The 26,538-nt window shown below is 42.3% G+C and overlaps 1 protein-coding gene across 2 annotated transcripts in view; it reads right to left on the bottom strand.

Moving 5' to 3' along the window:
• Positions 1-26,538, bottom strand: part of TSPAN7 (tetraspanin 7) — a 108,073-nt gene that overhangs the window by 12,396 nt on the left and 69,139 nt on the right. The window contains exons 2-6 of one of the 2 annotated variants that reach the window (XM_026713672.2): positions 16,063-16,251; positions 10,656-10,730; positions 8,039-8,134; positions 4,815-4,970; positions 2,523-2,606 (exon numbers count right to left, since the gene is read on the bottom strand). In XM_026713672.2, coding sequence (XP_026569457.1) covers positions 2,523-2,606; positions 4,815-4,970; positions 8,039-8,134; positions 10,656-10,730; positions 16,063-16,251 — 600 coding nt within the window. The remainder of the gene's footprint in view (positions 1-2,522; positions 2,607-4,814; positions 4,971-8,038; positions 8,135-10,655; positions 10,731-16,062; positions 16,252-26,538) is intronic. The other variant, XM_026713673.2, reaches the window with a different exon arrangement.

Consider the following 26,538-nt stretch of genomic DNA (forward strand, 5'->3'; position numbering starts at 1 on the left):
ATGCCTCTGGTCAAACATATTTTTCAGTTGTTTGAAATATATTTGGATGTGACTGTGGATCAGGATATCTATTAGTTGAATGAGCAACTTTAATTTAGTTAAAAGCAACATTTTGAAATTATTTTAAGTCTCCAAGAAATGCAGTGGGGTGGAATGATAAGATGTTGCTAAAAAGGCAAAGTTGACATTTCTAGATGCATGCATTTGGCTGGAGCGGGTTGTTAAGCATAGGATCTATTCTATTTCCTTTTTTCTTTTTCAAACTCAAAGTCTCACTACCAGTCACTTGGTGATTGGCCTCCAGCTTGCAGCACCATAGGTTTGGACTCTAATTGCCCAACCTTGCTATAAATCATAGACTAATTCTTGAAATAAATGGACATTCTTTACTTTTACCTCTAATAAGTACCATAGAAGAATCATTTTCTGAAAATTTGAGTTGGTCTTATCTATAAAGGGCACTATTTTATGAAAATGCCAAATGATATGTCTCATTGGTGAATTTTAGAAAAATATATATTTTAAGCCTTATTTTCTCAATAAATAGTATGTTTTAAAATATTTCTAGACTATATTTGTAACTTTATTCTGAAAAAGCATTTCAATCATTGAAATGTTCCCCTTCCCAAAACTATTCTCAAATTCAAACTGTACCTAGGAATGACTTCCAGTTTTAGATTTTGTTGATATTAATGTTTTTGCCTCACTCAGATAATGCACAAATATTTAAATTTACTTTAACAAGAGAACTGTCTAACAAAAAGTAGAAAATAATAGTATAGACAAAACATACGACTACATATTTTCCCATACTATTATTAAAATTAAGAGACAATATGTTGAAAAATTGATTTCTAATATATTTTACACATGTGCCTAGTCTCAGTCCTGCCTAATTAATAAGAAAATAAACTCATGCTGTAAGTAATATTATAATTTTTCTGTATTTTAAAATTAATAATCTCCTGTCAAAGTAATAGCTACAACATGGAATTTTACAATTATTTTTCTTAAGTATTTGTTGATCTAGATGTAATTGGAAAATATTCATCCATATTATTTCATCATGTGCCCTTTGATAACAAATTTTACCAGATAATGTCATTTTTGTTTCTAAGCTTCTAAATTATTACAACCTATGGAATAAACTTTTGATAGGAAACAAAACAGAGATATCTCAAAGGCAGCTCTAGATATATCTTTGCTTCTCTTTTCTGAACTACTATGATGCAAACAAGATTATACTGCCACACTGAACCACCACCAAAAAGATTAATGTAGTAGAATCAAGATTCTACTTTCAATGGCAGTGAGACAAAAAAATTCTGACAAGTTGGAAAGCTGATGACAAGAGTTCTTTGTTACATATTGCCATCCATCTGCATTCAGGGTTCCTGAACACCAAAATTGTCTCCCCCTACCAAGGAGAATGCTTGCACCTGTCATTAAGATTCTTCATAAATCTGCTTACTTTTTTGAAAAGTAATTTTGACTGCTATTATTTAATATACTTTGTTTAGTGAATGTCATAAATTAACTATGTACTATATACAGAACTAGCTTCTTTGCTTTTTTTAACTTTACTATTAATCAATTTAATGGTTAATATTGAAATCTAAAACAGCATTTAAACTGCTATTAATTTCTTAACTGCTATCATCATTGTCCTCAGCAGCAGCTGCATCACAAAAAATCCAACTAAACTGTCAAATGAGTTAAAGAAATTGGTCTGAATACCTCTTATTACTGACAAATACAACTCTGAATATGAGATGTGACTGGTAGTACTAGGCTTTATTTTAGAGCAGTGTGTTGAATTAAATGACTTTTAGCATCTTTAGATCTATGACTAATCTCAGTAAATTAGAATGATTAATTTCATTTGGCATACTATTTTAACATAACTATAGCAAAAAGATAGACTTAATCCTTTGTGCTTAAAAATAAAAAACTTAGGGACACGTTTTCTAATTTCTGAAGAAAGAAATTCGCATGGAAAGCAGCTTCATTAGCATGTTGTCCTGACTTTGATTTTTAGATGCAGTATTTACATAAAATCCACATTTGTTTACAACAAATGCTAACTGCTTGAGTCTTGATAAAAAATATTTGTTGAATGGTCTTAACTATAACCCTCTAAATGGGACAAATTAAGCATATGCTTAATTCTTTTCTAAAACATTATGAGATTCCAAATTTGATATTTCTTTTAAACAAAGACAAATCTAAGTTATGCAAACTATGAATCAACTATTTGTCATGTGGGCTGTTTATTCTCCATTTACACTACTTTTACTAGGTTAACCCTTATTTGATCCAATGGAAGAATCTTTTCCCCACTTGAGGCCATCATTCGTTGGGCTGTAACTGATACTCTCTAGGTGAAACTCCATTTAAGTTAGAAAAAGAAAAATCAATGAACAGATTACCTAAGCATTAATGAACAGTTTGAGGCATGTACCTCTCCATAATCCCTCCCTGAAGCTGGGTCAAACACACTTCAAAGCAATTAAATGGTATACCTGTGAGAATGCAATTCCAAAAGCCACTCCAGCTATGATTCCCATATTGGTCTCCATAAAACTGGTCACCAAATCATAACAGCCCTAAAGAAAACAAAGAACATTTAATTGCTCTTCAAAATTATATCCTCTGGTCCATGTTTAATCACTTGAAAAATATTTACTAGAGATACAACTTTTCTGAAATTTGTCACAATCAAATATGATTTAAAATACTTCTTTAATTTTCTGTCCCCACTGCATATTCATTACAATTGTTGAAAAATTATCAGCAAAATTACCTGATAAAATATGCCTTTTGTTAACATTTTCTAATTAATGTACTCACACTTTATTTCATGCTATATGATTATTATCTTATAAATATTTTAGTAGAAAAGAAACCAGCTTCATCAGAGTATATTTCTGAAACGTGCTGAAGATGAAAATCATTGCATTGATAATATTTAAGCTGTTTAAGTAAATGAAGCATACCCAATCAGATTTCTCAGACCTGGTGTCCTCCAAAATACTTGTAATTTAAACCAATTGGCTTCTTGGTAACCAATCCAAGAATTCTAAGAGTGTGAGCCAACATAACTGGACATGAAATTAATCTAATTTACAATAGCATATATCTGTTGTAGTATGCTATATATTGGGCTGCTTTTCAAGATGACCGGGAAGCTTTTAGTTGGTCTAAATGCAGCCTAAATGCTGGCTGGTACATACTGGCATGAGAAAAATCACATGTTTTGCCTTGTACTGCTTTGATTCTTAGTGCAATTTGAAGTACTGGTTGGTTGGCATTAGGGGTACTTGCACGATTATTTTTTTCCTGGAAAATCTTGTGACTCCCACAAAGTGAGGAGAACAGAGGCTCACTCTGCTGTGTTTTTAGTAGGGGTGCACCCATCCTGGAATTTGATTTCCTCCTATCATTATACTGAAGTGATTTCCTCCTATCATTATACTGAAGATTTATACTGTATTTATACTGTATCTGCACAGTGGTGCAGTGGTTAGAGTGCAATATTGCAGGCTACTTCTGCTGAATGCCAGCTGCCTGTAATTTGGCAGTTCAAATCTCACCAGGCTCAAGATTGACTCAGCTTTCCATCCTTCCGAGGTGGGTAAAATGAGGATCCAGATTGTTGGGGGCAATATTCTGACTCTGTAAAACCACTTAGAGAGGGCTGTAAAGCACTGTAAAGTGGTATACAAGTCTAAGTGCTATTGCTATTGCTAATGCATCAACATTCAATGCTCTTTTATGAAACTTTTGTAGAATTCAATAGTTTATTTTTTTCTGAGTTGATTTGCTCCCTCTACTGTAAACCTTAGCACTGAAGAAAATATATTTTTGTGAAACAAAGTCTATTTGGCTTTATATATGTGCCATGAAACAAAGTTTTCTAATATTTATTCATTCCATTTGTTTTCATACACTATAAGATGCAACAATGTTTACAAACCTTGATTTGTGGCAATTTTTGCTGTATTCTTCTTGCAACATGAATTCCATACAGCTATAAAATATACAGTAATAAAACATATCTAATAAAGGATAGCCTCTGATCACTTATTCTATTTTCTACATTTAGATTGTAGATTGTTAACATATAAATGTGAAACATGTCCCAAATGATGAATTTAAAAAAGGAGTCAGAAACTAATAAAAGACAGCCATGAAAACTGTCATAAATAGATTCAAGTAGACTTGCCATTTGTAAGCAGTTGCTAATAGATTTGAATCTATTTGCTGAATTCTTTGCTTTAAGCAATAATTATTATGGGGATGTTTGTAGTCATAATAGGAGTGGTGTAGATACTCGCTTTCCACTTGGAAGGTTAAGAGTTCAATCCTAGGTAGTGGCAAATGTTTCTCTCTCAGGGTGCAAAAAAAAATATATCATCTGCTGCAAACTCTATGTGGCGTCAGGAAGGGCATCTGCCAGTAAATGCTCAGCTCCATTGACTCCCCAACTCTACCCCAAATTAAGGGATTACAGAGTTATAAAAAGCGGGGGGGGGGGGGGGGGTTATAGTTATAATAGGTATAGGGAAGTTAGTTCAGAAATCACTGAGGAAGTTTATTAATGGGTCTATGTGGAAAACATATTTTTCCTGTTGATAACTGGAAAACATCATGACCAGGATAAGAACATTAACAACCTGTCAGAAACATGTTTCAGTACATTATCAATAACCAAAGACAGGATCATAAAATAGTGGGCATAACAGAGACAGAGAAATACATGTATGCATGTCTGCATTAAATATTTTATTGTGAAATCCTGAAATGAACCATACCTTCTGGTTTATTTTAGTAGGAGCAATAGTCATGTTACGCAAGTCCATAGAATTACAGTCACTCGTGTTCATACAACAACTTGGGGGAATTCCATGTTCACTAAAATAAGGGCTTGTATTCCAGTTGGTGTAGTTCTGGACACCACAACAACTCAGCTAATGATGGGAAAAAGGAAGGAAAAATTGTTACAAAACTGGGAAAGATGTTATGCATTTGATTTCAAAATATTCCAAACAAATAAAGAGAGAGAAAAGATAGTCAAGGGATTATTATTATTATAGTAAGAGCCGCAGTGGCACAGTAGTTAGAATACAGAAGTGCAGGCTACTTCTGCTGCCTGCTGGCTGCCTGCAAATTGGCAGTTCGAATCTCACCAGGCTCAAGGTTGACTCAGCCTTCCATCCTTCTGAGGTCAGTGAAATGAAGATCCAGATTGTTGGGGGCAACATGCTGACTCTGTAAACTGCTTAGAGAGGGCTATAAAGCACTGTGAATCACTATGTAAGTCTAAATGTTATTGCTGCAGGTAATCGTCGCATTACAAATGGAATCGAGCCTGCCCAAGGCTCCATGCCCTTGTAACCCGAGGATTCATGGCAGGGGTGGGATGCTACTGGTTCACCCCAATTCAGGCGAATCGGTAGCTAATTTTTTCATTTTTAATTACCGGTTCAGTGAACCAGCAAATCCGACCCCTGGCTGGCTACCCACCCCACCCCTTCCAGAAGTCCCCACATATCCCATTTTGGATGCCAGGCCCGCACAGAGGCTCGGGGAGGGCAAAAACCGGGCCTCCCAAAGGATCCAGAAGGCCAGAAAGAGGCCTGTTTCTGGCCTCCAGAATGTCTCCGAAGCCCGGGGAGGCTGTTTTCGCCCTCCCAGAGGTTCGAGGAAAGCCTTTGGAGCTCGGGGAGTGCAAAAACAACCCCCCCCGAGGTGCAGGAGGCCAACTAGGCTACACATACATAGCAACCTGGAGAACTGGTTGCTAAAAAATTTGAAGCCCACCCGATACATGAGGGTGAATGGGATCGCTCCCTCCTTTCATCCACGCATTCACTAATCGAATGCGAGGCTCGTTACCCAAGGTAATTCAGGGTGGGGAAGGTCATGGGGGGCCCACTGTTCGAACAGTCCATCTGCCTAAGACCACCCAAGGCCTCCCCGACCCACTGAAATATCTCATGCTCCCCACAACTGCTTCCCCACCCCCAGTGACCTGCCACGCCAGGGCACTTCCCTTGTGAAGATCTAGCAAGCAGGCTCCTCTCTAGCCTCTCAACTGTGTGCGCCCCTCTGCAGTTCTGTTTTTGGGCCTCCGCTGCCATTGTCCGGAATAAAGCTTCTGAGGGGTGAATCCGGCCAACATTCCATTTGGCCCTCTGATGCTCCGTTCGGCCCTCTGCAGGCCTCCCTCAGCCCATTGCTTACTGAAATGAAGCGCCTGAGGCCCGGATCTGGCTGTCTTAAGCTCCATTTCGGCCTGAAATATGCAGGACAAATGTTGCAGAGCTTCTGCGGTGGTTTATAAGGGCGAACAACTGCTGTCATGCTGCAAGATTTGTAGTTTTGAGCCTTGTTTGCAAATGCTAGGGGGCACATCACGTAACTTTGAATGTTCACTAAGGGAACACTCATAACCCAGAGATTGTCTATATTATATTATCATAAGTGGTCATAATTTGTCAGAATGATGACGAAAAGGCAAAAGGCACAATTCTTGTCTAGAGAAATTTAAAATTTAAAGTTCAAACGCAGATAACAAACTGAGAAAGGAAAGAAATTTGCAAAGTTTTGTCTTTGCAAAAGTAATTTCATGATTACCTTCCTGTTATGTCTCCCCCTTAATTGCAGGAGGGCAAAACGAAACAAGCAGTTCACAAACCAAAAAGCAAACTCTCCCAAAAGGACTGTGGAAGGGTTTTCAGTCCTTAGCAATAAATCCAAACTCTGTCCGGCAAACCTGACGTGGCTATAAATCCCAAAGCCTCAAAGAGTTCTCTCCGTGTGTTCACTCCCATAAATCACTTTGCTTCTGGCAAAGCTCGCCAGCCAAGCCATTTCCTTTTATCCTCTATGAGGGCGTGTTAATCTCCTTAATTAGTCACTGGCTTGACGCCTCCTTCCTAATTGAGATTGACGCCTCATCCTACGTCTGTTTCTCACATCTAACCAGGTTCTTTCCAAAGACTCCTCCCCACTAGAAAAGTCTCGCAAGTGTTCCTGGTTAGCTATTCCGGGCTGTTGCTCAGCCAGAGGAGAAGAATCAGAGGAGGTCGAAGGTCCTGACAGCTCTATTAAATCAGGTTCGTCTCTCCTAGTTACATCCATTTCCTCATCCTGACTACAATCCAAATCGCTCAACAGTGCCGGCTCATAATTTACTGCCCTTTCCTCTTCGCTTGAGCTCACATCTGCCAACGGAACAGATTCCAACTCCGGAGTCACAACACCTTCCTATATTTTCACCAAAGAATAATATAAAAGTGTATTTTTACGCCAAGGCTGTGGAAATCTATGTGCCTTAAAATGATGAAATTCACAGATAGTTGGACAGAAAACAATTCTCAAATGCAAAGAACCCTCTGTACTGTAGGAAAGTATAAGCAGATCATTGGGCTCTCTATTTCAATATTACCAGTTGTAATTGACAGTAGCTGCCCCGAATGGCTGCAATGGAACCTGGGACTTCCTGAATGTAAATTATTTGAGTAAAACATCAGGAACTAGAAAAATGACTAGATAAGTATGGTTTGTTAAGGTATAGATATTTAAGAGCTGACCGGTTGCTGTAAGGCTGATGCAATGTAAGGCTGATGCAATGAAGATGAATCAGCATAGCATGGGTATTGCCTTTTTTAAGACAACGAATGGGTCCACAGAAGTTTTACCTCTTTAAGAGGCATCTATATAAAGGCAGCCTTAGAGGGCCTTTTTTTCCTTGTGTCTTGTATTCATTGCAGAGTTCTCCGTGTAGAGTTAAGAAGATTGTTTGTCATGTATTTGCCTACCACGTATATTTCTGTATATGTCTTATATATAAACCACTGTTAACTGCCTCTATGTGCTGTGTTTTGCTCCTGGGTTGTCTCACAATAGTAGTCACGCTACAAACACTCTGACATGGTTGGTGCTACTGCATCCATAAAAAAACACTGCCAACATCTACACCTTTATACTGCAATCCAAACACTGATTTTCAGTTCAGCAGCTCTAAACTTACGTTCTGTTGTACATCATCCACTGCATGGCTCTTCTCATCATTTCCATTGTAATTCTGGATGGCTTCAGTGTATGTCCTAAGGAAAGTGTCCTTGATCTAAAAGGAAATTGAGACAATGAGATAAACTGCATGAACAGTCCAATTAACTTTCCAGTGAGATTTCTCCTGCTCAACCCCAATAGTGAGGAAACATAATTTTTAGATGAAAAGTCAAAAATATATTTTACATGTCATTCCTCCTGAAAAAACATTAAAGATTAATGGAAGTCATCACTGAACATTTAATACATTCCTATTTTGGTGCAACCACAGAGAAATGAAAATTAAATATCACATTTGATACTATAACAGCCAAAATCCTGACTGATAAAGGGAGAAGCAATTATTTTAAAAGAATGAGGCTGCCATGCCTTTAAAAAAACCCAACAGGTCTGCCCTCTTCTTCCTTGACCTCTTCACTGTAATGGCATCAGAAAGGATATTCCTATCCTGATTGACGATATAGAAGGCTGGTTATGAAAATCAGAATTTGTATGTGGTAACCCTAACCATTTTTTCTCTAATAAATGTTACAGAGTTCTAAGAGACTTGTTCTTTGTATTAATCATTTTCAGTCCTGCAAGTCCCAAGAAGTCAGAAATAAAAAGGAAAGGGAAGGGAAGGAAGTGTTTGAGCTGTCTTTCCAGAAAACCCTACAGTAGTTTCACACATTATTTGCAAGAATTATCTATGTCATGCTTCTTAGTTTCACCCCATTACATTTTTTAAATGATTGAGGACCCCAAATAATTTATATCCATCAGTATGTACTGTTAGAAATTAAAATTTAGAAATATTAAAATATTTATTTGACTTCAAGGATCTCCTGAAATACCATACTTTAAGAACTGTTGATCTAAGTTGCTTAGAGATATTCAGAAGTTTTCTGGAAAATACTGATTATTAATCTGGAACAGTATATATTTGTGCCAAGAACAGAATCTTATTTCCTGAGTGTTCTGTGTGTTTCTGTGTTAACTTAGGAAAAGATTTGGCTGCTCTAAAGAACTGCAGATATCATACTCGCACATGTTACAAAATACCTTTTCTGGATATTTAGTCTTTCAAATCTGAAAATGCCAGTGGTTGATTTTTTTAGCTGCTTCTAAAAAGCAAACATTTCAGGAACCAAACCAAATTGTTGGGTTTTGTTTAAGCATAAATCCTATCCTATATTAATTTTAACTGCTATTTTCTAATTAGAAATGATAATGTGTTTCTGAACAGAAGTTTCAGGTACTAAATCACTAAAGCAATGTCAAGAGTTCCTTAATTTGACAGAACATTAAAAGAAAAAGAAAATAGAATGAAAATCAAAACAGGTTTCAGGACACCAACAATAGCTTTTCGGACTCTCCCCTTTATTATAATCTGATCGTTTTGTCAGATAGTCTTCATTCAACCAATGGAACAGCTTGCCTTCAGAAGCTGTGGGAGCTTCATCACTGGAGGCTTTCAAGAAGAAATTGGATTGCCATTTGTCAGAAATGATGTAAGCCAGTGATGGTGAACCTTTTTGTTGTGGTGTGCTGAAAGCGTGCATGTGCCGGCACCCACAGTGCAATGCACCCCACCCCTCTGCACAAGCATGTGCAACACCCCCAGCCCCTTACCTGCACTGCACATGCGCAAGCCTCCCAGCTGATTTTCAGCCCGTTTGAGGCCCTTTTCAGCCTCCCAGAGGCTCGAGGGAAGCCTCTGCAGCCTCAGGACGCCGAAAAACAGGCCTTCCGGAAATACCAGAAGTCCCCGTTTTCAGCCTCCAGAGGGCGTCTAGAGCCTGGGGGAGGCCATTTTTGCCCTCCCCAGGGCTTGAGGGAAGTCTCTGCAGGCTTTGGAGGCAGAAAAACGGGCCCATTGTGGGCTCCAGAAGCCCTCCGGAGGCTGAAAATGGGCACTTCTGGTATTTCCGGAAGGCCCGTTTTTTGGCCTCCCGAGGCTGCAGAGGGAGGCCAAAAATCAGCTGGGAGGCGCATGCTTGTGCAGTGCAGGTAAATTTGGCTGGGGCTCATGTGCCTGCACAAATGGCTCTGCGTGCCACACGTGCTATAGCTTCGCCATCACGGATGTAGGCTCTCCTGCTAGTGGGGGGAATTGGACTAGATGGCCTACAAGGTCCCTTTCAACTCTGTTAATCTGTTATCTAAATATGCCACAATATATATAGAATCGTGGAAAAGAAACATCTGTCTTGGACTAAAATTGCCTTCTAATTTCATCAGTCTAGGTATATTGTTATTAGAGAATGCAGGAAAGAAATTATTATAGTGCAGGAAAGAAATAACAATTTTCAAACTATCAACAAAACTATTTTAGTTAGGTCTTGCATCTTAAAAATCCTCTCTGAGTTACATAAATACCTGTTCAGTGGAAGTAGCAGAAGAAAATCTGTACAATGTACAAAGAAATTTAACTTCAAGGCCAATATAGAATAGCAAAAGTCTGTACATCTTTCTGCTGATTGAAGAAACACCCAGAATATACAGAGTTGCTGAATTTATCTAAATTATAACACCCAGTATCCTAAAATGGTTCAGCCTTGGTGGCATCAACCTACTAACAAGGAAGTTAGACTCACCTCATGACGAAATACAAATCCTGAAATGCCAGCCACTAGCTCAGCCAGGAAGACCAGAGATAGAAACATAGCATACTAAAAAAGAAGAGAGAAAGAAAGAAAGAGAGAGAAAGAAGAAACATCCACGGTATAGAACAGATTACTCATACTGAACAGCATTTCTATCCCATAAATGTTTATTACAGAGGGTGGGGGGAGACAGCAACTTTAATATGCTGTTCTTATTTCCCCTTTGAAACCTTAGGTCAGGGGTCTTCAAACTTGGCAGCTTTAAGACTTGTGGACTTCAACTCCCAGAATTCCTCCTCCAGTCATGTTAGCTCAGGAATTCTGGGAGTTGAAGTCCAAAAGTCTTAAACTTGCAAAGTGCACACAATCAGCACCATATGAAAAAGTAGTAAATCAGAATCCCTCAAGGTATGAGACTACAATTTTTTTCTTAAGTTTACTCATTCAGTTGCAAGAAATTAAAAACAGATATTAGAATCCTAGGAAAAAAGGGAGGGATCTGTCCTCTGAGTCTTTTTTAAAGAACTGCAACAAGGATATTATATCTGGTTAAAGAAAGGTATCATGTGATGGGATGTGCCTCTTACTCAACAGGAAGGCTTTTCGAGGCTCATTTACATACTTATTGCTGAGAAAAGCAACATGGAATAAAGAAGGTGCATGGCTGTTTCCCTGGGGTTGCCTTTTTCACAAAAGAAGGAAAAGGGCTGGTGAAAGGGTACTTTTTTTCTTGAAATGAACAGCTCAGTAATGTTGATGCTGGTGGATTTATTCTTTTTTTCTTGCTGGGCTAACCAAACTTAAAAATACTGGAAATGGAATGAAATGGCAGCATGTTGAAGTGCTTAGACAAGAGGAAAATGTAGTTCTAAAATTTTTGGCCTAGTCTAGAGCCAACTAAGAAACTATTGATAATTAAATTCAGTCCCCCTATGGCTATACAAATCCCTTTCAAAGTTATGGGATCTTTGTATGTATCTAAAAAGCACACCAATAGTGTAATCATGTAAGTTGTTAATTTCAAATTTCATAAGATTGTAATATCATAGCTTGGATACAGTCAAGTCAAGGAATTAAAGCAATTCTTCCCCTTATTGTGTATTCATTCTGGTTACATGAGTAGATGTCTAAATGTGAAATGTTAATGCATACTAATAAATAAAAATGTTACACAGGAATACACAATCTGTGACATTCCAGAGTGTGCTGACTCTTGTTTTCTAACCTATGACCATTGGGTTGGGGAGATTTTTTTTTATTTTGATGTTTGGGCTTTGTCTCAACATTCATTCCTTACAAGACACTAGAGAATTCAAAAGCAGGTCCCGCCACCTTCTATAAAAAGACAAGGGCAGACTTCCGGTTGGAAGGGCTTCGGCGACAGACAGAAATCTGCAATCGTGAATGGTTTCTGTCTGGGCTCACCGCTGGAGCGCCCCGAGCTGGCTCGTTTCGGGGCTAAGCCACCCCATAGAGGTGGTGAAGAGGGGGGAGACCACCAGCAGGGTCGAGGAGAGCCACATCTCTCCTCCCCAGCTGGCTATTACTCCCTTTCCCAAAGGCGGTTGCAGCGGTGGTCAGAAATGGCCACCACAAAGAAGAACTCGACCGGAAAAGAATGTGCAGGAGGAAGATAAGAACTGAAAGTTTTGGCTGACCGGGTTAAATTGTAAAAGCAACAATCAAGGTACCCTGGAATTTAAACTTACAAAAAATAACATCGCTCCCAAAGAAGAGTCGGAAGCAGCGAAGGAAAGTAAAAAGGGAAAGGTTTGGCTTTTTTCTTCTTCTCTCTCCTTCCCCATACTGACAACTAAGAGACTTAAATAAGAAATCGGAAAAATCCACTTTGATATCAATAGGCAATTAAGCTGAAAATAAAACAAAATGCCAAAGGGATAATAAAGATTTCTGGACATTAAAAACTTTCTTTTTCATAAGCAGGAAGGGAGAGAAAAAGAATAAGGGCAGGATCTGGAAGAGGGAGGAGAATGCCTGGAATTAAAAAGAATCTAAAGTAAAACTTCAAAAAGACTTCTAAAAGATATATTTTAACTGAAACTTTGCAACTAAATAGTAACCCCAGGAAGAGAAACTGAAAAAAAAGAGCAAAAAAGAAATAGCTTGCGTGTATTTGGATTATTTGGTGATCTTTGGATTTTTGGTTATTATATTTGAATGACTAAAATCAATTGGGTGGTTGTTTAAAAATTTATACAATGGCACCACTTCTGGATGAATTGAAAATGGAACTTAAAAAGTACAAAGAAGATTCAGAAGAAGGGAAGGGTTCTTTTGGCTTCATCTTTCAATTCTTAGAAATGGAGATTTGGAACTATGAGAAACAACAAGAAAAGACTGCAAAAGAAGAAGACTGGGACAAAGAAGAAGCATCTTTAATGAACAAGTAATTCTATGTGGGGAAGAAAAAGGAAAGGGGGGAAAGAGAATGGAGAATTTAAGACTTAAAAAAACAACCAAAGAAAAGAAAAATAATTCGAAAAATAAGTATAATACTGGAAAGCAACAGAAAAGGGGAAATACAGAAGAGAGAAATAGAGGCAGAGAGACAAGGGGGTAAAAAGGGGAGAGAAAAGAAGAGAGGGAAGAAGGAAAGGAAAAGAAGTTACAAAGGACCGGAGCAAGATATAGAGAAACAGGACCTATTTAAAGATAATGGGTGAAAATCTAACTGAAAAAGGGAATCTGTAAAGCTACATAAGATTGTATTGTTATATTAGTAATAGAAATAACTTTAGAAAATTGGAAACAACGTATGATTAAAATGAGGGATAAAATAGTTAGTGTAATTTAGTGAAATGTTTGTGAATAAAATAAGTGAAATAAAATAAATGAGAAAATTGAATTAGGAAGGAACGGGAACATTTTAATTAGCTAAAGTTTTATAAAATATAAGTGATGGGGGGGAATTAACTATGGAAAGCTTATAATTGTTCCCATAGAAGCATGATATTTAATTGAAAAGAAATGTTAAAGATATTAAGACTTTAATGAATATTAATATTAATGATAGAATTGAATTGGAATGGAATGTTGTTTTAATTATATACATTTATATTTTTTTTCTTTTTTTAAGAATACAGTGTGTATTTTAAGAAGGTACCAAGCAGAATCCGAATGGAAGTTATATGTTATATTGAATGTTACAACTTTAGGGAAAAGATATAAAGGCGTCATAGTCCAATCAGTAACTACAGGAGAAATTTTGTTTAATGAGAAAAGATAATAGATAATTGAAATAGGACAGACAAAAAATATAAAAACAATGATTTGAATTGAGAGGAGATAATTAAAATAAAATTGAGAAAATTAAAAGAGGGGAGAAGCTATGCAGAAAATGTAAAATAGTAATAAGATATGGAATAGAATATAAAAATGAGCATGAACCTGAATTTGTGTCTGTATGAAGAAATGTAACCCGGGATTATGCTGCTTTCAAAAAAGATGTTTTATTTGTATTTTTTTTCCCTTTGTGAAAACTCAAAAAAATTTACAACAAAAAAAAAGACAAGGGCAACAGTAATATACATATTTTAAGAATCTTATGAGAATTGAAAAGTGAAAGGAACAACTGACACTTGCCTAACATTAACAATACTGCCATCTGGCTATTTTAGTACTCTGTTATTTCTGAAGTCTTTATTGTTCTACAGTATGTTCCTAACTGATATTTTATTCTTGTGTAGAAAGTTTCTTCTAAGCTTCTAAATAAACACACAGAAACACATACATGTACAATGGGACATACAAGAATCTCGTCAACTCTTGGGGGTCAATATTGACTACTTTGGTGAGCCTGATTTAGGAGGTGGATGCAGTATTACATGAATCATGATTTACACGGGTTTTTCGATTGCACAGAAAAACTATCTGGCTTGAACAATCAGGCAAAAAACAAATCCTGAAATAAATATTTACTTTTATTCAAAAGCACTTAAAAATTAGAAGTATATATTTTAAATGGCTAAAACTATAGTTCCATTACAAATCAGTGGCATCTGCCTTCCATGCAGCTGCAGTTTCCAGGGTCCCATAGAGCAGGGGTCGCCAACCTTTTGGACCTCAGAGAGCACCAAACTCATAATTTTAGATCCCAGTGGCCACAAAGCAGTTCTGTGGGCGTGGCCTAATTTGTGGGTGTGCCTTGGTGGTCATGTGACTGGCTGGGCATTGCTTGTATGTAAATATTATAAATATTTGTATAAATATTGATTTTTTTAATAAAAAAGAACAACTTTTACTCAAAATCAGGCAAAGCAGGCAGATTGAGTTGCTCACAGAATCACAGATTCATTCAGAGATCTATCTATCTGCCATTGGCTAGCTCAGTCTGTCACATAAAATTTGCTTGCAAGCAAACTCATTAAATTTGCTAGCAAGCAAACTCACAAAATTAACTCACAACATACCATGTATGTAAATATTGATTTTTTTTTTATAAAAAAAGAGCAACTTTTACCCAAAATCAGGCAAAGCAGGCAGATTGAGTTGCTCACAAAATCATTCAGTGATCTATCTATCTGCCATCAGCTAGCTCAGTCTCTCAAATGTGCTTGCCATGAGTCTGCACTGAATTTGTTTGCAAGCAAACCTTCAGTCCTAAGGGAGGTTAAAAGCAGAGCCGAAGATCTAAAGACTAGCTAGAAAGCAAGAAATCCAACCATTTCCTGCTTCCTAGCTAATCTAAACCTCCCGGCAAAGCAGAACAGATGATGGTTGGAAAAAGGAAAAATAGCAATTTAGCAGGCAAGTTTGTTGGGTAAAGAGTGAGTGGGCGGAGAGAGTTCCCGCGGGAAATGTGGGTGGCGCAGCCTTGTGTTTCTGCGCAGCCTGGATTATTTGCTTTGGAGGGGTGCTCTGGGGGTGAGATTTCTCTGCGGCCCACCAAAATTTTCTCATAGCGCACCAGTGGGCCACGGCCCACAGGTTTCACGACTGCTGCCATAGAGCCAACTTGAGCAAGGATTTCTGTAGTGTATTCTCCAGCAACAGCTGCCAGCTGGCTCTGATTCTCAGCTCATTCAAGGCAGCTAGTTGAGAGCTGCTGCCAGAGAAAACTCTGCTAACATGTGCTCATTGATCTCTTATCTGTAAACTTCAGCATTGCAGCCAAAGTGTTTATTATCAAGGTAAGCTGCTATCTCAATGACATGGATTTTGATCAGAGGTGGTGTTCAGCAGGTTCTGACCAGTTCTAAAGAACCGGTAGCAGAAATTTTGAATAGTTTGGAGAACTGGCAAATACCACCTCTGACTAACCTCACCCCGACAAAATTATACAAATAAAGTGATCTATGGTCCCTTGTTGGTTGCATATATACTTGTTGGTGTACTTGAACCTTCAGCTTTTTACAATGACATTATTTAACCTCCTCACCAGTTTCAGCATCCACGGGCTGCCTCGACATGTTGCAAAGCAACCAAACAGTCCAAACACAATGATTGTGGTACCCGTCCCGATGAGAACATATGGAGCGTTAGTGGAGTTTTCAGCAATAAGTGATATATAAGTGCCTAAAGTCAACTTCCCCCAGACACCAACAGCAAGAAGGATAACACCAGTTATCTGGAAAATAAGCAGCAGAAAAAGAGAAGGTTAGATTTTATAAAGGTAACATATGATCTTACTGACAACAGATTTTTTTTTCAAATGCACAGAATAACTGATCATAAAAATACAAAAGTGTTTATTAGGCTAATTAGGAAGAAACAATGCCACAAATCAAAGCTCCAGAACAGTAAATCAGCAGCCTACACTGATAATTTTACTGTTGAAAGTATCCAGCATGCTTAGGGGATACCTCTTGCTAATTGTTTTCCTCAAGCTTTTTCTGTCAACTACTGAAAAAAACTGCATGCATTTGTTTTATTTTGTCTTCATATTAAGTTCTGGTTTGAATCTCAAATATGAAAATGTTTTCAATTAGTCAATTTCATTCCACAGCCTTTCCAGATTTCACAGCCAGCCTGATCCCAAAAGCACAGCACTGACTTGGGAAAGATAGATCCAGATTTCCTTATTCAAAAGAAAAGATCAATCACTGACGCTTCCTTAGGAAAAATGTCAGGTATAAATTGTGATGTTCTCAATCTGTCTTCATGCTACATATTGTTAAAAAAAATACAGCCTGCACACATTCCATTCACAATAATCCAGCATGTGGTGAAATCAAGATGTCCTTTGGTAACATAGTGGATACTGTAAAACAGGCTTGTCCAACCCGCGGCCCAGGTCGCCTCGTAATGCGGCCCAATGCCCACCCCAACCATCATGCCAAAGCCAGCGAGAAGGAGGAAGAGAGGCAGGCGCGAGGCGGGGCGAGGCGAGCGCCAGGCCAAGCAGCAAGAGAAAAGGCGGGCGCCGTCAGAACGCCACCTCCCACTGTTACCGCCACCGCTGCTGCTTCTGCCCCCGCTGCCGCCGCTTCTGCCCCGCCGCTACCCCCGCCGCTTCTGCCCTGCCACTGCTGCTGCTTCTGTCCCGCTGCCACCCCGCCGCTTCTGCCCCGCCGCCACCCCCGCTGCTTCTGCCCCCGCCGCCACCCCCGACACTTCTGCCCTGCCACCGCTGCTGCTTCTGCCCCGCTGCCACCCCCGCCGCTTCTGCCCCGCCGCCACCCCCGCCGCTTCTGCCCTGCCACTGCTGCTGCTTCTGCCCCCGCCGCCACCCCCGCTGCTTCTGCCCCCGCTGCCACCCCCGCCGCTTCTGCCCTGCCACTGCTGCTGCTTCTGCCCCGCCACCACCCCCGCTGCTTCTGCCCTGCCACTGCTGCTGCTTCTGCCCCGCCGCCACCCCGCCGCTTCTGCCCCACCGCCACCCCCACCACTTCTGCCCTGCCACCCCGCCGCTTCTGCCCTGCCACTGCTGCTGCTTCTGCCCGCCGCCACCCCCGCCGCTTCTGCCCGCCGTCACCCCCGCCGCTTCTGCCCTGCCACTGCTGCTGCTTCTGCCCCCACTGCCGCTGCCCCGCGGCGGGAAGAAGCGGCGGCGGTGGCGGGATGGTGGCGAGGGCAGAACAGCGGCGGAAGCAGCAGTGGGGCGGGGAAGAAGCGGCGGCGAAGCGGCGGCGGCAGCGGGATGGTGGCGGGGGCAGAAACGGCGGGGCAGAAGCAGCAGCGGGGCAGGGAAGAAGCGGCGGCGGCGGCGAAGCGGCGGCGGCGGGATGGTGGCGGGGCAGAAACGGCGGCGGCAGAAGCAGCAGCGGGGCGGGGAAGAAGCAGCGCGGCGGCGGCAGAAGCGGTGGTGGCGGCGGGGATGGTGGCAGGGGCAGAAACGGCGGCAGCAGAAGCAGCAGTGGTGGCGGGGGAAGAAGCGGCGGCGGCGGCAGAAGCAGCGGCGGCGGTGGGGGCAGAAGCCTTCCCCCGCCGCTGCTTCTGCCCCCACCGCCGCTGCTGCTGCTTCTGCCTTCCAGTCCTGCCTCATTCAGCCCGGCTATTTGCAGGAGGAGAGGTAGGCGTGAGGCAGGCGAGCTCCCCGCAATAATAATAATTTTCCCCCGGAAAATAAACTGTGATAAAAAAACCGGTGATAAAAAATAAATAATTTTAAATAAATAATTAATAATAAATAATAAAAACATCTCACTAACTTTATTTCCAAATAAATTTAATATGTTAACTATGTTTTCTATGGTTTTTGGGGATGATTGGGTATCGTTACTGTTATTTTATTTTATGTGCAGCCCAAACCAAATTTTCATCTTCTAATGTGGCCCAGGGAAGGTGAAAGGTTGGACACCCCTGCTGTAAAATGTATCATTTGCATATGTGGATATTCTTTCACACATGGGATTATATCTAGAAACCACAGGTTTGCGGGGCAGTTTAAGGGAAAAATATAATTATAAAGAACAGAATTACCATTTCTGGTGGTTGTAGTGACAGAACAGTAACTTCTGAAAAAATTGCCCCACAAATCTAATCCTTTGTTATTTCTCACTAGCTACGGTAGCCATCCAAAAATCATAGCTGAAATACAGATTATTGTCAGATCTGTGTATCTGCCATTCTTCAATGGAAGAAGAAAGTGAGGGGAGTTGGTACATGTAATCCTTTTTGATGTAACCTTAATATTCTCCCATGAGCTGTTCAGAGCATCCAGTGATGGGAAGGTGCTTCAGTCCCTTCTAGGAAGGCTGGGCTTAAACTTGAGACACTCCTCCTCCTCCACGAGACTCCTCCTTAGTATCCCCAGTTTTAGCTCAGCCTTTCTTCAGACAGGTTGTGTTATTGTTTTCCTGGTCAGAACAGAACACTGGCGATTTAGCTGATTTATTTCTCAGGTCAGGTAAAACCATAGTTTCTGTCACTAACTACCCCTGGGAACCTCCAAAAGTCATTTCGCTTTTTTTTTTTATGTTCCAGCCTCATAAACGTGGAGGCTTATCTTTCCAATCTGCCCTGAGGCTAAAAGCCTCTCGTTTCAGAGACGCTGCCTTAAACTTCTAAACAAGGAGGCTTATCTCTCCGATCTCCCAGCTGACTGAGTAAACGCTCTGTCCCTTCGAGGTTTGAAGCTTCAATTTAAAAGTGCAGCCTTTTTTCTTTTTATCGAGTCTCGAAGCCCCAACTTAAACAGTACAGCCTTTTTTCCTTTTATTATGAAGCTTTCCCCGCAGAACACCGCAGGGCAGGGAATTAGCCCCTGCGCCTTCCCGCTGAGCGGTTTTGCTTTCAGCAGGCCAGGCGGTGATAGCTGCTTTCATTTTCATTCTGCCACGAGGCAGCTGCCATTTTAAAGGCCGCATGGTTAAATTTGCTGAGTAATTGTTACTGTCTGTGAGGCAAGTTACCCAACAAGGTTTCCCTTCTTGGGGACCTGAGAAGGGAGGTCTCTACCACCAGTCCACTGAATGATAGAGGACTTGAACTGCTGGATTCCACAGGCAATGTGCAGCTAAACTGATCTAATTATCAGTTACAGACCTCTGTGCCCTCATGTAGGTGCCAGGTCTGGAGGGGGGTGTTCTGGTCTTTATATTTGATATTAAAAGTACTTTATTCAAAAACTGACTTGATTGACTAAAATTCTACAAATCTTTAAGTTATTAAAATAGATAAATATGTGTGTGTGTGTGTGTGTGTGTATGTATGTATGTATGTATGTATGTATAACAAAGCAAAACAGAACAAGAGACAACATTTGCTAAAGACAACGGGGAACTATTTATTCCAGGATCCCCTGCCCTTTAAGGGAGCAGGCTCCTACGTATTCCAGCCACCTAATTTCATAGCCTCTTTACATTGCTAATCTATCAAAGGCATTACCATGGCCAGCAACTACAGATCTAGACTAACTGCTAAAAATAGAGATAAGTCCACGGAGCCCCCAAAGACCTCTAAGGCAGCAGAGAAAGATGCATGCAGACACCATCAGGCATTAGAAAGGCAGGTGGAAAAACATACACGAGCAGCTGCACAGCCCACCTCTTCACCACTCATCATACCCTCTACCTCACAGGCCCAGAACCCTCCAACCGCCCCTCTGGATTTATCCAGAAGGAGCAGCATATCGATATAACCTCCCCAGGAGGCTCTTTCTAACATTCTCTCCCCAAGGAGGGCCCCAGAGGCAACATTCACGCCAACTGCAGCTGGCCTCAGACAAGAGGAGGAATTTCCGGAGGAAATTCCTGCCAACATGACGGCGTGGATGGAGCTAGCTATCCAGAAGGGCATATCAGCAGGCGTCCAACAGGCTATTCAGGCAGGACGAACACCCTCAGCTTCGGTTTGCGGATCTCTTTCTGAACGATCTCTGGGCATCACAGATCCACATCTTCATCAGGTACCCCCCCGCCGCAGATCTATCATTACCCACTGTCAGAGACCCTCAGTACACACAGGATATGGGAGATCAAGGGGATCCAATGGATCAAATGGAGGAGGGGTCAGTTCACACCCTTGACCAGGTATTGTCAGAGGTGGATCCGCTCGAAAGGGGGATGTCTGACGATGAAGGCCTCTCACCTGACCTCCGCGTATTTACAGGATTATTCCGCCCACAATTATTTAACTCCCTGCTGTTTAAGGCCAAGAACACCACACGGCTGGATAATATGGGTATGCCTCCCCCACCAAATACTCCAGGGGAAGCAGAGGTTCTCATATTCTCTCAACCAGTCACTGAGGCAGAGGTTATCCCTGTGTCACACGTTTTCCAATTTAGTGCAAAAACAATGGTCTGCAGCAGCCTCATATCCCGCTCCCACAGGACATGATAAAAAATATAATTTGGCACCCAAGTTCTCTAAATTTCTAAACACTCTGGAAGTGGAATAGCCTATTATTGTGCTTGCATCTTCCTCAGCCATCCCAAGTGAAGCTGAAGAGGCTCTCAAGCCTGAGGAAAAGAGGGCAGAACTAGCCCTCTGCAGGACACATGTCTTCGATGCATGGGCCATCAGAGCGGCCACAGCCGCCTCCTTTTTCACCAGAACATGTCACAGATGGCTCCGCCACCTGAGGGATACCATTCCAGCCTCAAACATTAGGGCACATCAAGATGTGGCTAAATTAATCGCCGCTGCAGAGTTTTCGGCAAATGCTACCTTCAATGTAGTTAATTTTCCTCTAGGGCCATTGCTTCCCAAATTGCAGCTAGAAGGTTACTTTGGCTCAGGCATTGGCAGGCAGAGGTCAAGCACAAGTGGCGGCTCGCCTCAGCTCCCATCTTGGAGAACAAACTATTTGGCAGTGTGCTTAAACCCCTCCTAATTGAAATCAGAACCAAAAAGAAAATTCTTCCCTCTCTTTTTCGTCAATCAGAGTCTAGATCACCACAGCCCTTTCGTAGGGGTACCTTTCACCCCTTCTACCAACCCTACTATCCAAGATTTCAAAGACAGCCTGGATTCAGACAACAGACAGATAGAATTGAACCTGGGGACAGATATAGAAGGGGACTCCATCCTAGGAGACAATTTTGAGGAACAGGATCTAGGCCCTTTCGCGGGTCCAAGTAACGACCACAATGAGATTCCCATAGGCGGTCGCCTAAAAATGTTTGCCAACCAATGGGACTCCTCTACTACTGACGCATGGGTCAGGAATACAGTACGATTTGATCTGGCACTGGAGCTCAGCTCCACCCCCCCGGATTTTTTTATGAAGTCCCCAATTTCCAGGGATGCAGAAAAAAGGTTTCTCATGGACACAGCCATAGCACATCTACTAGAGATCCGGGCCACACAACCCATCCCTTCTAATCAAAAAGGTCTTGGTTTTTATTCATACCTCTTCGTTGTCCCTAAAAGTTTGGGGGGATGGAGGGCAATCCTGGACTTAAAACATCTAAACCAATACTTAGTTTACTGAAAATTGAAAATGACCACTCTCCAATCCATCTTACTCAGCATCAGAAAAAACAATGTCCGTACCTCCATAGACCTCACGGAAGCTTACTTACATATCCCAATTAGGTCCTCACATTTCAAATTCCTTTGTTTCTGTTACAACAACGTCCATTACGAATATATTGCTCTCCCATTCGGCTTAGCTTCAGCTCCCAGAACTTTTACAAAGGTCTTGGCTGCCTTGGCAGCATCACTCAGAGATAGGTCCATCCGACTTCAATGCTACTTGGATGACATTCTTATTCTGGCATCTTCCATCAATCAAGCAAATTCGAACACTAAAACTACACTTGTAACCCTACAACAACATGGGTTCTTAATCAATTGGTCAAAAAGTCATTTAACACCCTCTACTAGACTCATTCATCTTGGCGCCATCATTGACACCCTGGAAGGCAAAGTTTTCCTCTCCCCTGACAGACAAGAAAGCATTAGAGATTTGGCTCAACAGATCAGAACTCTTAGGAAACTACAACTATGTCTCCTTTCTAAATTGTTTGGAAAAAAGATTTCTTGTATTTCTATTATCCCTTGGGCCCGGTTCCATGCAAGAACCCTGCAATAGTTCCTATTGCCATACCAATGCGCTGGGAGAGATGACGCCAGGACTCACGTAAAAGTTCCATCAACTGTTCTCATGTCTCTACGATGGTGGACACGACTCAAAATCAACAAGGGATGCCCTTTCAAGGATCCACACAGGTCGATTGTTACAACAGATGCCAGTCTAGTGGGATGGGGCCCCCCACTTCCAATCACATACAGTGCAAGGCCTTTGGATGGATTCAGAGAAGGCACACAATATCAACTGGCTAAAACTGAGAGCGGTGTACTTGGCACCCTGACAGTTCCTCCCGCATCTCCATTGCAAACACGTGCTCGTCTTAACAGACAACATAACTACAAAGGCCTATATCAACAAACAACGGGGCATTCATTCTAATCTACTAATGAGGGAAGCAGAAAGACTATTCCTGTGGGCCAAAATCCATCTTCTCTCTCTAAAGGCGGAGCACATATCTGGAGTAGCGAATGTACAAGCAGATTGGCTCAGCAGAGCCATGTTAGACCAAGATCTTTCTGGAGGCTACTCGGAGGTTGGGCCGACCAGTAGTCGACCTGTTTGCCTGCCCACCCAATGCACAGCTTCCTTGATTCATTTCTCATTACCCATCGCAGGGAGCAGAGGACGTAGACGCCCTCAGATGTCATTGGCCCACTGGACTGCTATACGCCTTTCCTCCCCTCCCCGTGATCCCCAAATTGATTCAGAAGTTGCTGAAAGAAAAAGCGGACCTGCTATTAGTGGCTCCTTATTGGCCAAAGCGAGCATGGTTCACGGACCTGAAGGACCTCTCGACGGTACCACGGTGGAGGATCCCATCATCGGTCATATCGCTGTCTCAAGGCCCAGTGCTACACCAGGACCCCCAATGGTTAAACTTAGCCGTATGGAAGTTGAACAGCAACGTCTGATTGATGAACACTTTTTCTACTCAAGTTATTCACACTATTCAGTCAGCTCGACGTCCTTTGACGAACCGAATCTATGAGGCCACCTGGTCTAGCTTCTGCTGTTGGTGTCAAAGGGTTCAGATTGGGCATTGGTACTTACTTACTTACTTACCTGACACGCCATTTCTAGTCGAGCTGCGTAGAGCATCCAGAGAGTGAGAGGTGCTCTAGTCTTCACCAATTGCAGGCTGAGCTATAATTGAGGAACGCTCCTCCCACCACGTGGCTTCTCCATGCGTTCCCCAGTTTTTACGAAGACGAGAAGACAAACAACTATCCCCTCATCTTAACTATAAACAACACTTAACTACAAAAAAAACCAATATGAATCGTTGGCCGAAACAGGATTCCCCACCAGATGGACCAAATAGGGTGGGGCTGGATGCTCTACGCAGCTCGACTAGAAATGGCGTGTCAGGTAAGTACCAACGCCCATTCTCAATCGAGCTGCTCTGAGCATCCAGAGAGTGGGACATACCAAAGCATGGCCTGTCCTACGGGGGGGGGACTCCGTCTGGCTCGGAGCATGTTCTGGATCTCTCACCACTTGCTGAAGGACTCGTCTGCCAAAGGAGGCTTCTGCCGAGGCAAAAACATCGATTTTATAATGGCGAATAAACGGAGATGGAGATGACCAGGTAGCCGCTCTGCAAATATCATGAATAGGAGCCTGAGTAGCCCAGGCTGCAGAAGTAGCAGCACTCCTTGTAGAGTGAGCGGTTACTCCACTGGGAACAGGAAGCGCCTGTGACAAATAGGCCTTGGATATTGTAGCTCTAATCCAATGGCCAACAATAGACGGGGAAACTGCAGCCCAGCGTCTTTGGTTGAAAAGATAAAAACAAAGCCTCCGACCTCCTGATAGGCTGAGTGCGACTGATATATACGGAGCACCCGTCTAACATCGAGAGTATGCCACTGCCTTTCTCTCTTTTGAGAAGGTCTTGGACAAAAGTTAGGAAGGACAAGCTCCTGTGATCTGTGAAAGGCTGAGTTTATCTTGGGCATGAAGGAGGGATCTGGCCGCAGAACCACCCGATCAGCGTGGAAAACGCATAACTCCTTTCTAACGGATAGAGCTGCTATTTCAGATATCCGACGAGCCGATGTAATTGCCACAAGAAAAACCACCTTGAGCGTGAGGAGTTGGAGGGACGTCCCTCTTAGAGGTTCAAAGGGGGCTTAGTTAGCGCCGAGAGAACCTTGTTGAGGTCCCAGGTCGGGTATCTGTGAACTACTGGAGGGTGCAAATTAGTGGCACCTCTAAGAAAAGCTCTAATGTGAGGATGGTGGGAAAGCGGGCCAGACAGGTTGCCAGAGATAACCGTAGATAGGGCCGCCACCTGCCTTCTTAAAGTGTTGGGGGAAAGACCTTTGCCCAATCCTTCTTGTAAAAAGGCCAGAATTTGTGCAATTGATGGAGAGATCGGATTAATGTGTAATTTGTGGCACCACTTACAAAATATTTTCCAGGTGGCATTGTATATGCGAGTGGTTGAAGGCCGCCTGGCTTCCAGAATAGTGTTGATGACCAGATCGGCCATGCCTTCCTTCCTTAAACAGTCCCACTCAACCTCCAAACGGTCAGCTGAAGCCATTGTGGATTTGGATGCTGAAGAGGTCCCTGGGACAGCAAAATCTTGTCCGGTGGAATCCTCCAAGGAGGAGCCACTGACAGGTTGCGAAGGTCCGCAAACTAGGGTCTCCTGGGCCAATATGGGGCCACCAGAAGTTCCGCTTTCTCGAGGATTACCTTTTGGATCACCTTGGGCAGCAGCGGTAAGGGGGAAAGCGTATAGGAGCCCCGTGGGCCAAGGACAACGCAGGGCATCGTGGTTCTCAGCCCCCTGGGTGGGGTACCGGGAGAAAAACCTCGGTGTCTGGGCATTGGATGGGGACGCAAACAGGTCCACTAGCGGTAACCCGAACCTCCCTGAGGCCTCCCGGAAAAGGGAGGGATGCAGGCGCCATTTGGACTGGTCGGCGACGGTTCTGCTCAACCAGTCTGCTTGAACATTGGAGGCCCCCGAGATGTGCTCCGCCTTTATGGATAGCAGATTGGCCTCTGCCCATCGACAGATCCATTCAGCCTCTTTCATGAGCCTGATGGAGTGAGTGCCCCCCTGCTGGTTGATGTGGGCCTTGGTCGTAGTGTTGTCTGTCAAGACCAAGACGTGACGCCCTCGAACTTGAGGAAGAAAGGTGCGTAATGCCAGATATACTGCGTGGAGCTCTAACCAATTTATGCTGCAAGAGCGCTCGTTTACTGACCAGGTTCCTTGAGCTGACAGCTAATGAAGGTGGGCCCCCCAACATGTTAGGCTGGCGTCTGTTGTGTGGGTGACTCTCTGGGGTTCTTTGAACGGATGACCTTTGTTGGTAGTGGGTCTGGTCCACCAGAGTAGCGAGGTGAGAACCTTTGGAGGGATCCTTACTACGAATCTTGAATTGCTCCTTCTTGAGCGTTGATAAGGTAGCAGGAACCATTGAAGGGACCTGGAATGAAATCGGGCCCAGGGAACAATGGATATACATGAGATCATTTTCCCAAGCAATTTAGATAGGTCCAGCTCAGTTGTCTGAGGTGAGCTGCTAAGGCTGCCAAAACCTTGGTGAAGGTCCTGGGAGCCGAGGCCAACCCAAAGGGAAGGGCTACATATTGATAATGACAGCCATTGTAATAAAATCTCAGATATCTAGAAAAGGAAGGGTGAATGGGTATATGAAGATATGCCTCAGAGAGGTCAATGGAAGTGAGCCAGTCTCCTTCCCTGGTGCCCTGTAGGATGGACTGAAGGGTATGCATTTTGAATTTATGATGAACAATATAACGATTGAGCCTTTTTAAATCCAAAATGGGCCTCCAACCCCCAGAGTGCTTAGGGACTAGAAAGAGGAGGGAATAGAATCCCTCTCCTCGTTGAGAAGGTGGCACGGGCTGTATGGCCTTAATATCCAACAGATGTTTAATGGCGGTCTCTAGG

Source organism: Pseudonaja textilis, chromosome 7 (assembly GCF_049901715.1).
Source record: "Pseudonaja textilis isolate UNSWEBS1 chromosome 7, rPseTex1.2, whole genome shotgun sequence".
NCBI classification, from domain to species: Eukaryota; Metazoa; Chordata; class Lepidosauria; order Squamata; family Elapidae; genus Pseudonaja; species Pseudonaja textilis.